Consider the following 12,642-nt stretch of genomic DNA (forward strand, 5'->3'; position numbering starts at 1 on the left):
AGATGTTTGTGGGGATAACTTGCACACTTTCATAGGTTAAAGAATTAAGGAGAAACTTATTATTAAACAGGCGGATTAAACATATCCATTTGGCTTTGTTCTCTCTTGAAATATGACAAAAACAGGAGTATTTTTAAGGTAGAAGCCTGTAAGAAGTAAGAGAATGAGGCCGGGCGCGGTGGCTCACGCCTGTAATCCTAGCCCTCTGGGAGGCCGAGGCGGGTGGATCACTCGAGGTCAGGAGTTCGAGACCAGCCTGAGCGAGACCCCGTCTCTACTAAAAATAGAAAGAAATTATCTGGACAACTAAAAATATATATATAGAAAAAATTAGCTGGGCATGGTGGCACATGCCCGTAGTCCCAGCTACTCGGGAGGCTGAGGCAGTAGGATCGCTTAAACCCAGGAGTTTGAGGTTGCTGTGAGCTAGGCTGACGCCACGGCACTCACTCTAGCCCGGGCAACAAAGTGAGACTCTGTCTCAAAAAAAAAAAAAAAAAGAAGTAAGAGAATGAGAGAAAAGCCAAAAGCAACAATATTTTTGCAGCTGAAAAGAGATAGATGAGTGGTAACTGGCAAAGGAGAACGAAGAAAACTGAATCCCAGGTGAAGAAAGTTAAGGGCCAACTAAATTTATATCAAAGACTGGCAAAAGGATAAGACACCAGTTACCTCCATAAGTGGAGGTAAAGCTGGAATTAAAAACAGGTAAAGATGAGGAAGACAGATTGAAATTCTGTTGAAGAGGTAGTTAGAGCCCCCCAAATCTCCTCTACCATTAGGTGTAGCCAAGTGATGGCCCCACAACCTACCCTGGCAGAAGCTTTGCTAGAAAGTGTGATCTCTGGACTGAGATCATCAGGTATAGCTGAGGGCAGGAGTAGTATGCTGATGAAATATAGAAGAAAAAACTCCAGGGCTGGGTGCACCATGACATCTATAATCCCAGCTACTTGGGAGGGGAGGTAGGAGAATTGCTTGAGGCCAAGAGTTCAAGAACAGCATGGGCAACATAGTAAGCCCCCGACTCAAAGGAGGAAGAAGAAGAACGAAGGAAGTAGAAAGAAGAAGGAGGAAAGGAAGAAGGAAAAGGAAGGAGAAGAAAAAAACTCCAGTCTTCTTCCTCACCTACTTGCCCACACGCCCACTGCCATTTGCTATTAAAAAATACTCAATGAGCAAAAAAGAGCTTTGGTATATGAAAAATATGATAGAAGAAATAAAGAACTCAACGTGGCAATAGGTTTACAAAAAGCTAAACTAATATTCCAGAAAGTACAACAAAAATACAAAGTGATGGGAAAAAAGAAGAAAGACAAAGATTAGAAGACAAAAGACCAGTCCAAGAGTTCCAACATCTGACTACTGAGCACTGCAGAGGGAGAGAACAACAAAATGAAGGGGAGGAAACCATCAACAGATAAACCAAAAAGTTTCTCAAAACTGGAATATATGAGGTTATAGAGTAAAAAGGTTTATTAAGTGCCCACCACCATGGATAAAACTAGACATACTCTAAAGCATATTATCATGAATTTTCAAAATACCAGAGACAAAGGAAAAATCCCACATGCTGTCAGAGGTTGGGAAAAACAGGTGTTACACAAAGGTTCAAGAGACAAATGGCATCAAATTTCTAAATAGTACACTAGGAGCTAGAATAAAATGGTGTGACGCCCTTAAAAAATTCTCAGAAAAATTCTGGAGAGTAGAATAGAGATTTTTATTTTTTACTTTTTATTTTGAAATAATTATAGATTCACAAGAAGTTGCAAAAATAGCAGAGAGAGGTCCCACGACCCCACCTCCCAGTTTCCCCCAATGGTAACATTTTATGTTACAAAGTAACAGGAGTTATATATATACAAACCAGGTATATAGTACAGTATCAAAACCAATTGACATTGGTACAACCCAAAAACAATAGAGACAGTTTAAATGTAAAAATCTGGCCAGGCAGTGGCTCATGCCTGTAATCCTAGCTCTCTGGGAGGCCGAGGTAGGCGGATCATTTGAGCTCAGGAGTTCAAGACCAGCCTGAGCAAGAGCAAGACACCATCTCTACTAAAAAATAGAAAGAAATTAGCTGGACAACTAAATATATATATATAAAAAAAATTAGCCGGGCATGGTGGCACATGCCTGTAGTCCCAGCTACCCAGGAGGCTGAGGCAGAAGGATCCCTTGAGCCCAGGAGTTTGAGGTTGCTGGGAGCTAGGCTGATGCCACGGCACTCTAGCCTGGGCAACAGAGTGAGACTCTGTCTCAAATAAATAAATAAATAAATAAATAAATAAATAAATGTAAAAATTTGCTTCTCAATACTCTTCCTTAGAATGCTACTCAGATGTGCTCCACTAAAATAAGTAAAAAAAAAAAAGAGAGAGAGAGAAAGAGAGATGCGGAATTTAGGCAATAAGAGGATCCGACATAGTAAGGGGTAAAAGGATTCACCAGGATGATGGTGAAGAAAAAGCCCAAGAAGACATCAGTGCAGCAAACCAAGACAGCAACATGCCTAGAGTGGAATAGTGTTGAGGCCTCATGGGGTGATTTTTTCAAGATCAAAATGACAGAATAAGTAGAACACTTGAACACACTGAAAGATTTCTAAAACTCAAGCAAACTTCAGTGTTGATCTTAGAATAATTACATAATAAAACCAAGTCCTGTCCCACCCCCCTAAAAATGCAATTATTAACTCTAAGAGATACAAAATGTTCAGCAGGAAAGGCAAAATATCATTATACACTATATAGCTCAGCTGTGAGGAATATTTATATAGTCCTTACAAGGACTGTATTGTAAATCCTGAATATAATCTAATCAAAATTGTGGTATAATTATACTGAGAAGACTGGAGAACAGAAAATGTGCATGTTTGTGGTGGGAGTAAAGGAGTGAGATAAATCATCAGCTTTCACAGTTTAAGGTTAATAAATAAGACCTAAATTAAAAACATCAAGAAATAGCAATTGTAATATAAGCATGCTACCTAGATATGTAAGCAAATACACCATTGCCCAAAAAAATCTTGATTAGCAGGAAAAGGTGAGAAAAATATTTTTTTTCCATAACAATCCTCATAGACCTATTTGATTCTTTAAATCACTTAAACTACTTGACTCTTTAAAGTATATACTGAATAACTTTGATATAAGTATCTAAATAAAAAAGTGGCTGGGTGCAGTGGCTCACGCCTATAATCCCAGCACTTTGGGAAGCTAAGGTGAGAGGATTGCTTTAGGCAAGGAGTTTGAGACCGGCTTGGGCAACACAGCAAGACCCTATCTCTACAGAAAATAAAAACAAGAGTTAAGGAGAACCTAATAAGTGGAATATTGTCTACTCTTTCTAGAAAGTTAAAGAAAGAGAAAATGTATGGCTAAAGGGAAACATGAATTTATGAAATCTTCTAAGACTTGAACAATTTTAAATTTAGAGGAAATACCCATAAGAGAGGAAGAGGATAAAGATACTCCAGAGGAAAATAATGGATAAATGTTCCTGAAAAGGCAAGAGGAGAATTAATCTAGTGCATAGGCAGAAGAATTAGCCTTAGATAAAACAAGGTCCCTCTCTTCTTTGAGAATAAGAAGAGAAAAGAATGGATATGCATAGTGCCCAGTTGGAGCATGCAGGAGGCACTCACTTTAATGATGTTGTCAGGAGCTCTGTTCATGTTGAGGTTCTTGATTCTCACTGTCAGTTGGCGGGCAGTCTTGCAGGTTAGAAGGTACTTGCTGATTAGAGGGTTAGGAAACTCAGTCCCTTCAAAATGCTTCAGTCCTAAAGCTAACAAACTGAGAAAGGAGCAATGACACTAAATCTCACTTCACAGTCCTTTCTTCTAAAAAGCTTCCCCATTTTGGCTTAATCCTACTTTTTTTTTTTTTTTTTTTTGAGACAGAGTCTCACTCTGTTGCCCGGGCTAGACTGCCGTGGCGTCAGCCTTGCTCACAGCAACCTCAGACTCCTGGGCTCAGGCAATCCTCCTGCCTCAGCCTCCCGAGTAGCTGGGACTACAGGCATGCGCCACCATGCCCGGCTAATTTTTCTATATATATTTTTAGCTGTCCGTATAATTTCTTTCTATGTTTAGTAGAGAAGGGGTCTCGCTCTTGCTCAGGCTGGTCTCGAACTCCTGAGCTCAAACGATCCGCCTGCCTCGGCCTCCCAGAGTGCTAGGATTACAGGCGTGAGCCACCGCGCCCGGCCAATCCTACTTTAAAATAAAATAAAATAAAAAATAAAATAAAATAAAATAAAATAAAATAAAATAAAATAAAATAAAATAAAATGCTTCCCCAGACTAACTCAACACATTTTATAATCCACTTTTTTTACATCTAATTCTTGTACAAGTTGATGACTACTCAAGAGAAAATTTCAGATATTTAGTGAATGCTGGTAAGTATTGTGAATATGAATCAAACAGGAGTTCACAAATAAGTGGGAATAGGAAAAACTAGGCATCAATCATTAATAAATATCAGGTCATGATGAGCTTTATACTAATAATACAAAAGAAGTTCAAAGAGAATACAAAGGAAGGAGAATGATTCTAATAAAACTAATATAAAATGAATAATAGGTACTCTGTCAGACAAATTAAATCAGTGCCAATACTACCCTAACATAACACTACATAATTATGGTTACATACATACATACTTGCTGATGGTAATTTGGCAATACATATCAAGAACCATAACACTATTCACAATCTTTATCAAATAATCCCACTCTTGGGAACTTACCCATAGGGATAAACTAAAAAGATTTTATAAAGCTCTATGCACAAAGATTCTTGGTAAAGCCTCACTCATAATAGCAAAACAAGAGGGAAAAAAAATGGCCAATAAAAGGACAACCATAGGGCCATTAAATACTGCTTTAAAAGGTAACATAACCAAAAAAAAACCAACAAAAATGTTGTAGCATAGAAAAAAAAATTTCAAGACATTATGTTAAAAAAAAGCAAAACAGGCCAGACGCAGTGGCTCACGCCTATAATCCTAGCACTTTGGAAGGCCAAAGTGGGAGGATTGCTTAAGTCCAGGAGTTTGAGATTAGCCTGGGCAACATGGCGAGACCCCATCTCTACAAAAAATAGGAAAATTAGCCAGGTGTGCTGCCTCATGCCTACACCTGTAGTCCCATCTACTCGGGAGGCTGAGGCTGAGGTAGTAGGATTGCTTGAGCCCAGGAGTTTGAGGTTACAATGAGCTATGATGATGCCATAGCATTCTAACACAGGGAATAGAGCCAGACCTGCCTCTAAAAAAAAAAAAAAGCAAAACACAAAATTACTTAAATTGACAGTAGCTATAAGAAATGCATAAAGAAAAAGAGAAAAACCATTGTTGTGGGATAGCAGGATAATATACAAAAATTTTTATACTTTGAAAAATTTCCTTTGATAGTATTGTAGGATTGATTTTACAGTAAATACAACATCAAACAAGTTAAAATGTTTCAAAAATGTGTGTTGGTGTTGCATCCCCTAGAAGAATAGTATTTGGCACTGCCAAATACCATCTACACTGCTTTCCTTTTTGTCTTTTGTGTCTTATTTTCCCTATGCTCCTCAAGAGGAACTATGTCTTTTCCTTGGGATAGTCTTTCATTTTTTATAATTTTTTTTTTTTTTTTTTATCAAACTGAAGAAACCCAGGATCCTTTGGATATTCTGTTCTTTTGATGCCCCAGAGTAAACACTTACTTGTCCTCAGCCTTGGTAAAGAGGATCTTATCTTGGGGATTCTTTGCCTTCAGGGAACACACTGGAAGGAGCTCTGGATACATGAAAACCTTGCTTGTGGCTAGGATCCAAGCCACTTGCTTTGGCAAACAGGGAAATTCACTGGCTGTAAGACAAACAATCTGTGATAAATAAATTCCTAGGGCAAAACAGGGATTCACAAAAGCTTGTGAATGCATTTTCACATTTAGGCAGAGCTGCTCTTATCTAACTTGATCCCCTCCCAACCAACCATCCTCCCCAGAGAAGTTTCTAGTCTTTCTAAACCTAACATTATGCCTAAAGGAAGTTCCATTCAGTGTCAGTAAAAGTTGATTCTCTTTCCTATGTGGAAAACTTAACACACTAAGTAACACAAACACTTACAAAGCACCTTGTAATACCTGGCACATAGTGTATGCTCAAAAAATTTTTACCTCCTTCCCCCTTTAAATCCTTGAAGGATAAGAGACCTTCAACAATGCTTTCTTTCTTCCAGGATAAGATTCCAACTTCTTTAATCTCCCTCACAAATCTGGTATTCCAAATTTTATTTTTATTTGATTCTTACTTAACTTTCATTAAGTTCTCCCAGATTCCTCCTGAGGTTGGGAACAAAAAAACCATAAAAGGAATGAGACAATTCAGTCTCATTCATTTCTGTCTCCCTAAGCCTCTCAATATCAGGTACCTCTGCCTTTCCAGAGACAAGAACTACTATATTCATATTTCTTTTTCCTTAAGTGTTATTCTCTGTCCCCAGAAGAAAAAGGCAAGACACTAGATGTGTAAATTATTACTATTACATAGTCATTACCAACAGATAGCTATTAGTTTGGGATCGGTATCCATGACATCATGTACTTAAATTCAACTATATTCAATTTAACTATAAAACTCAGTGATTTAAAACAAAATCCAAAGAAAAACTCAAATTCAAAACAAACCACAAATAATTTCCTAAATCAGGAGACAAATCAGAAGCAAATTATTTGGCTCAAGGGAATAGCAAACATTCTTTTTTAAAAAAACTAAACCAATACAAGGTAAAAACTAAATCTGCACATTTCTTTAAAATACTGAACATGGCAAATAATCTCTAACTTGTCCCTAACTCCCAAATCAATATTTCACTGAAAATGGAGGTATCACCTACCCTACAACCATCATGGGAAATAAAATGTGTTGATCTTAAATCAAATAAAGAGTAAACACCTAAACATAACCACACTTTACCCCTTGACTTCCATCTTTACCAGACCCCAGCTCATCTTGATCTGACTCCTGATACTTACATTCATATCATTTTAAGTCCAATTCTTAGCACTGAGTCCCACATCTGTATCCCCCACATCCTTATCCTACTCGTTGCCTCCATATCTTACCTAAGCCCAAATATTATCATGTAATTCTAGAACTCACATAATGAGTACAAAGGGAGGATAAATGAGAGAAGGAAGAAATTACAAATATACTGTGTTCTCCATTCCTATGGAATAAGACTCCCACTTCTTACTATAAGTAAAAACTTAAAGCTGACACATCTGTCTCCTACCAGTCTTCTTGACAGTTTTATGAGGACTCCAGTCAATGCTGACATGTGTATTGAAGTCTTCAATAAGCTGCATAGCTCCAATCAGGTTACAGGGCTGGAATAAGGTCTGAAACTTGGGGTTGAACTGATGGTGAAGGGCAATGGAGCTTTGAGCAAAGGTTCCCAGCTCTTTCTGGAAAAAGAGGACACAAAGGAGATCTAAGACAATTCCAGACAATTAATACCAGTAGCCTTTAGAATCTAATGCAAAACTGTCCTTAATACTACGGATAAAAACAGATAAAAATCATCATAATGTTTTTCACAATAAACATTATTCCATTAAGATTGCTCTTTTGCTGAGTCCTCAGATATTCGGGGACTGCATTTGTGATACACTCAAATCTCACTCTCAATATTATTTTCTATAATTCTTTTTTTTTTATTTTTATTTTTTCGAGACAGAGTGTCACTTTGTTGCCCGGGCTAGAGTGAGTGCCGTGGCGTCAGCCTAGCTCACAGCAACCTCAAACTCCTGGGCTTAAGTGATCCTACTGCCTCAACCTCCCGAGTAGCTGGGACTACAGGCATGCGCCACCATGCCCAGCTAATTTTTTCTATATATATTTTTAGTTGTCCAGATAATTTTTATCTCTATTCTTAGTAGAGACCGGGTCTCGCTCAGGCTGGTCTCGAACTCCTGACCTCGAGCGATCCACCCACCTCGGCCTCCCAGAGGGCTAGGATTATAGGCATGAGCCACCGCGCCCGGCCTCATTCTTATTTTATTCTTAGACTTAGCATTCCCTAGCTTTTTGGATGTATGGTCTAGCTCCCAAGGTAGAATTAAGGTTCTCAAGAATGAGGGCCATTACATTTTAAATTTTTTTCTCTTTTGGTTTCTCTGAGGAACACCTACAACGAAGTACTCCTCATGAACCTCTGAACACAGTAAGAGGTGAATACATCCTATTGAACATCAAGGAAGTTTAGAGTACTAGCAAACATACTCCTCAAAACTCCAAAGAGACTTACTTAAGAAATTGAAAGTATTATCAGTAACTATCTATAAGTTTAGGGGAATTTTTTATAGGGCTTAAAATTTCATCACTTTACAAGGGCTAAGTTGGAAAAAAAAGAAAAGAATAAAAAATTTTCAAAAGCCCTTCTTCCAAAATACTTCAAAATGTCACAAGCAAAATTAATTCTATACATAAAACACTAATATTGAGCCTAATGAATGGACAATAAATAAATTCAATATCTATAAAATGAATAGCAGTATCAAAAACCTAAGGAGCCAGGGTGGATCTAAAGATGAAGAAGAAGACCTGATAAAAATATCAAAAGGGGGCCGGGCACAGTGGCTCAATCCTGTAATCCTAGCACTCTGGGAGGCTGAGGCAGGAGGATTGCTCCAGGTCAGGAGTTCGAGACCAGCCTGAGCAAGAGCAAGACACCATCTCTACTAAAAAATAGAAAGAAATTATATGGACAACTAAAAATATGTATACAAAAAATTAGCCGGGCATGGTGGCGCATGCCTGTAGTCCTAGCTACTTGGGAGGCTGAGGCAGCAGGATTGCTTGAGCCCAGGAGTTTGAGGTTGCTGGGAGCTAGGCTGATGCCACGGCACTCTAGCCCGGGCAACAGAGTGAGACTCTGTCTCAAAAAAAAAAAAAAAAAAAAACATATATATATATATATATATATATATATATATATATATATATCTCAAAAGGATAGTATTAAAAAAATTGAATCTACTCTTTATGCTTTCAGGAGATTCAGTGACTTATGTTCTTTCAACAAACACAGGAAGCCATAAGAGAAAGTAGGCATGGTGACCAGGAACATCCAGGAGAGAAGAATAAATGAAGATTATAATTAGTGAAAAACTGTGGAAAATGACTTGCCAAGCTAATTTCATACTCTAGTCTTTAGAATTAGGGATATTTGGAAGCTCACAAGAAATATCCTGGTGGTACTGGCCTCTGAAGTGAGATTGGGGTTGTAGGTGGCGAGAAGGTGGATTTGCGTCAAGAGTTGAACATGCTAGGGAGGGAAAGAAAATAATACGGTGACATGTTATGATGTTGCCATTTCAGGAACCCAGAAAGATCTTACCAAGATGTTTGCAACTATATCACAAAATTTTGCTTTCTGAAAAGACTATAAGAACAACATAGGATCTTGGCATACATTTCTCAGACATGTTCTCTTGAACAAAATGACAAAACGAGAGGAAATTAAACCTCAAACCAGAGGGACTGAGATTACAAAGAGAAAAAAAAATACTTCTGGCAGTGAAGGCCATTACATTTCAGAATGGATTACTTAAGGGCTCTTTGAAATCTGTAATTCTCAGTATTATTAAGCTCCTTGCATGCTTTCATGCCTGAACCATAAAGGCATGAACATGATGATCTCTCCAGGTCATCATAATTGATGTGAAGATCCTATGGTCTATGATTTCAACAGGTAGTAAGATACTTATCTCTGACTTTTAAAAGCTGCTAATTGTCGGCTTCAATGTCAGGACTTGGGAAAATATAATATTACCAAGAAAAGTCTTACCTGCTGCATCTGCTGCTGTAATCTCTTCCTCTGTGCTGCATCTAGAATTAGAGTCTGTTGAACTTTCTCACTCTGAGGCTTAACCTTCTCTACCTCCTGTTGCTGTTTGGCTGAAGATTTCTTCAATTTCAGCTGTTCAAATAGCTCCTTCACTGTCCGATGTTGTTCATTTAGCAAGTTGGCCAGTGGTTCCTCAAACCTATTGCCAACAGGGAGATGATTCAATTTAAACATTTTCTAGGTCTACAACACATCTAATTCTTTCTAATGGTGAGCTAAGAGAGCCTAAATAATTTCCATTTACTGGTAATCCTCAAATCCCACTTTAGCCAACAAATTCTCAGACTTATGCAAATCTTTTCCCAAAATTGTTAATATGGATTCAAATAAGATGGTTCTGCATTACCTCCCATCCCTTACCCCATTCTTCTACAATTACTTCTCTAACTGATAACACAAATGAAGATGAAATTAAACAAAAATCTAGAAACAGAGAAACAGCTGGATAACAAAGCAGCCAAGGGGCTAGTGGGAACTTGTCATTATTCTTGAATTATACTGATATCCACATTAATCTGGGACTTGTTCTTATAAGTGATATAGAATCTTCTAGAAGTATAGCATTTGTTCTCTAATTTACCTGTTACTCCCATCCCAGATCCAGCTTGTCCCATCTCCCTATTCATTCAGGCTGCCCTGCCTTCCTTTCTTAAAAAGCCAAAGACCTAGCATGAAGCAGGAAAGAGATATACTAAAATATATCACAGTTTAGACTAACAGAACTGAAAAGTAGCCTGAAAATATCTCTTTTAGCCCTTTAAATTCCTCTTCAAAGTTTCCTAACCCTAACTTCCCACCCCTACCTCCTTGAGAGACTATTTCCAGGGCTGAAGCAAAAATCCAAATACCTAACATGCTAGTTCTGAAGTAAAGGCAGAACAAGACATTTAAGTGATTAAGCACATGCTCCTACCCTATGCAATCAGCATAAGATCTGTTGAAGTAGCTATGACTAGCAGCTTATCACATTTCAAAGAATCCCCTATATTACAGCAATAGTTAAATGATAACATTTTTCAGTAGCATCTGAGGATGAAGATTATTTTTCCTTTTATAGTATTTACTGTGGGTTTGGACAGATTTTAGGGTAAAAACCTAAAGACCATGGGACTGTCCTCTGTATGATCTTTTCTGAAAACTGAAAACTCTTGATCATCTGCACTACTGTCACAGCAACAGAAGGGCAAAACCATAAAAAAAGTAGATAATACAAAAATAGCCTTCACCTGGCTGGGCACGGTCCCTCATGCCTGAAATCCTACCACTCTGGGAGGCCAAAGTGAGAGAATTGCTTGAGGTCAAGAGTTCGAGACCAGCCTGAGCAAGAGCGAGACCCCATCTCTACTAAAAACAGAAAAATTAGCCAGGCATGGTGGTATGCGCCTGTAGTCCCAGCTACTTGGGAGGCTGAGGCAGGAAGATCACTTGAGCTCAGGAGTTTGAGGTTGTTGCGAGTTAGGCTGACACCATGGCACTCCAGCCTAGGAGACAGAGTCGGGGGGAAAAAAAAAAAAGCCTTTACCTGATTTCAATAAGTATTACTTGGATAGTTGATAAGGGGAGCACAAATAATTCACTTTCCCCAACATTCTTGGTTTTTTTTGTTGTTTTGTTTTGCTTTTAATGTCTGTGGCCTTATGGAACCCACTTAAAGAATATAAGTGGGTCAAATACTGACTCTTAGAAATCTTGAGATTTTTGGTGTTAGTTGTATTGTGGTATTTGTTGTGATAGAATATGACAGGTATTTCTGATTTTTACACATTGGTTAGTATATCTTGTCTTTTTCAGTGAATTGGAAGGTACGCACAGGCCTAGCTTTCAGATGGATCCCAAGGGTTCTATTTAGGTAATGCCGTTAAGTGAAAACACAGGACTAATTGGAGACTGTGGGTCTGTTAGCTTTGCTTTGTTCCACCCATGGCACAAACTGCATTCTGACCCCTTTATCTAATGACTGTATGCTGCTATCACAATGGATAACAATAGATTAAAGTGCAGATGCAAATCTACCATAAAAATAAAGGAAAAAATTACAGCCTATACTTTCTGGATGGTGTAACTAAAGTACCAACTTATGCAAAAAGGACAGTACATACATTTCAGATTCCTTACTGCAGGTGCTTCAGGGTTTGCTCAACTAATGCTTAGGTCACTAACAAATTTTCAGTAACATTTACCAGATGTTAATGGCAAACAGAAAGAACAAAAGGGACATACTGGATATTACGATTTGGGGTAGTTTCTGTGGCTGGCCATGTCAAGTCCTACACACCTCTCCAGTACCACTCACCTGGAGAAGCTGCTATGGATGCCAGCTACTGTTTTTTCTCCCTTCCCAAACAGATACAGCTTGGTCTATAGCTGCACTGCCCCATAACAAGGAGACTTTTCACTTGACACCTAAATCCCCACAGGGTTCTGCATTCTTACATTAGTAACAGAAGTTAGTTAGGGATGGAAAATTGTTAATTGCAATTTCTGAAAACATTTCAGAAATAAACTTTTCCCCCATTCTGACTCTCAAGGTCTTTGGCTAGCCTACCGTAGGGCTTGAGGAGTGTTAAAGTTAGGACGAGACTCAGCCACACGTTCCTCCTCCTCTGGGCCATCATCTTCCATATTGGAGAATCCCATTTCATCTTGGAACTGTGGGCAAAGGAAAGAAGGGTTTTCCTGGAGAATGGGCCTCTGAAAGTGATTCCAGCAGTGAGAAGGGAGAGTGAAA

The 12,642-nt window shown here is 38.4% G+C and overlaps 1 protein-coding gene across 7 annotated transcripts in view; it reads right to left on the minus strand.

Annotated features, from left to right (window-relative positions):
• The window catches only part of GON4L (gon-4 like), a 75,400-nt gene that overhangs the window by 16,278 nt on the left and 46,480 nt on the right, over positions 1–12,642 (minus strand). For all 7 annotated transcript variants that reach the window (XM_045545313.1, XM_045545315.1, XM_045545312.1 and 4 more), the window contains 6 exons: positions 12,460–12,563; positions 9,855–10,053; positions 9,246–9,332; positions 7,299–7,470; positions 5,726–5,870; positions 3,653–3,803 (listed from right to left, as the gene is read on the minus strand). In XM_045545313.1, coding sequence (XP_045401269.1) covers positions 3,653–3,803; positions 5,726–5,870; positions 7,299–7,470; positions 9,246–9,332; positions 9,855–10,053; positions 12,460–12,563 — 858 coding nt within the window. The remainder of the gene's footprint in view (positions 1–3,652; positions 3,804–5,725; positions 5,871–7,298; positions 7,471–9,245; positions 9,333–9,854; positions 10,054–12,459; positions 12,564–12,642) is intronic.

Source organism: Lemur catta, chromosome 3, assembly GCF_020740605.2.
Source record: "Lemur catta isolate mLemCat1 chromosome 3, mLemCat1.pri, whole genome shotgun sequence".
Classification (NCBI taxonomy): domain Eukaryota; kingdom Metazoa; phylum Chordata; class Mammalia; order Primates; family Lemuridae; genus Lemur; species Lemur catta.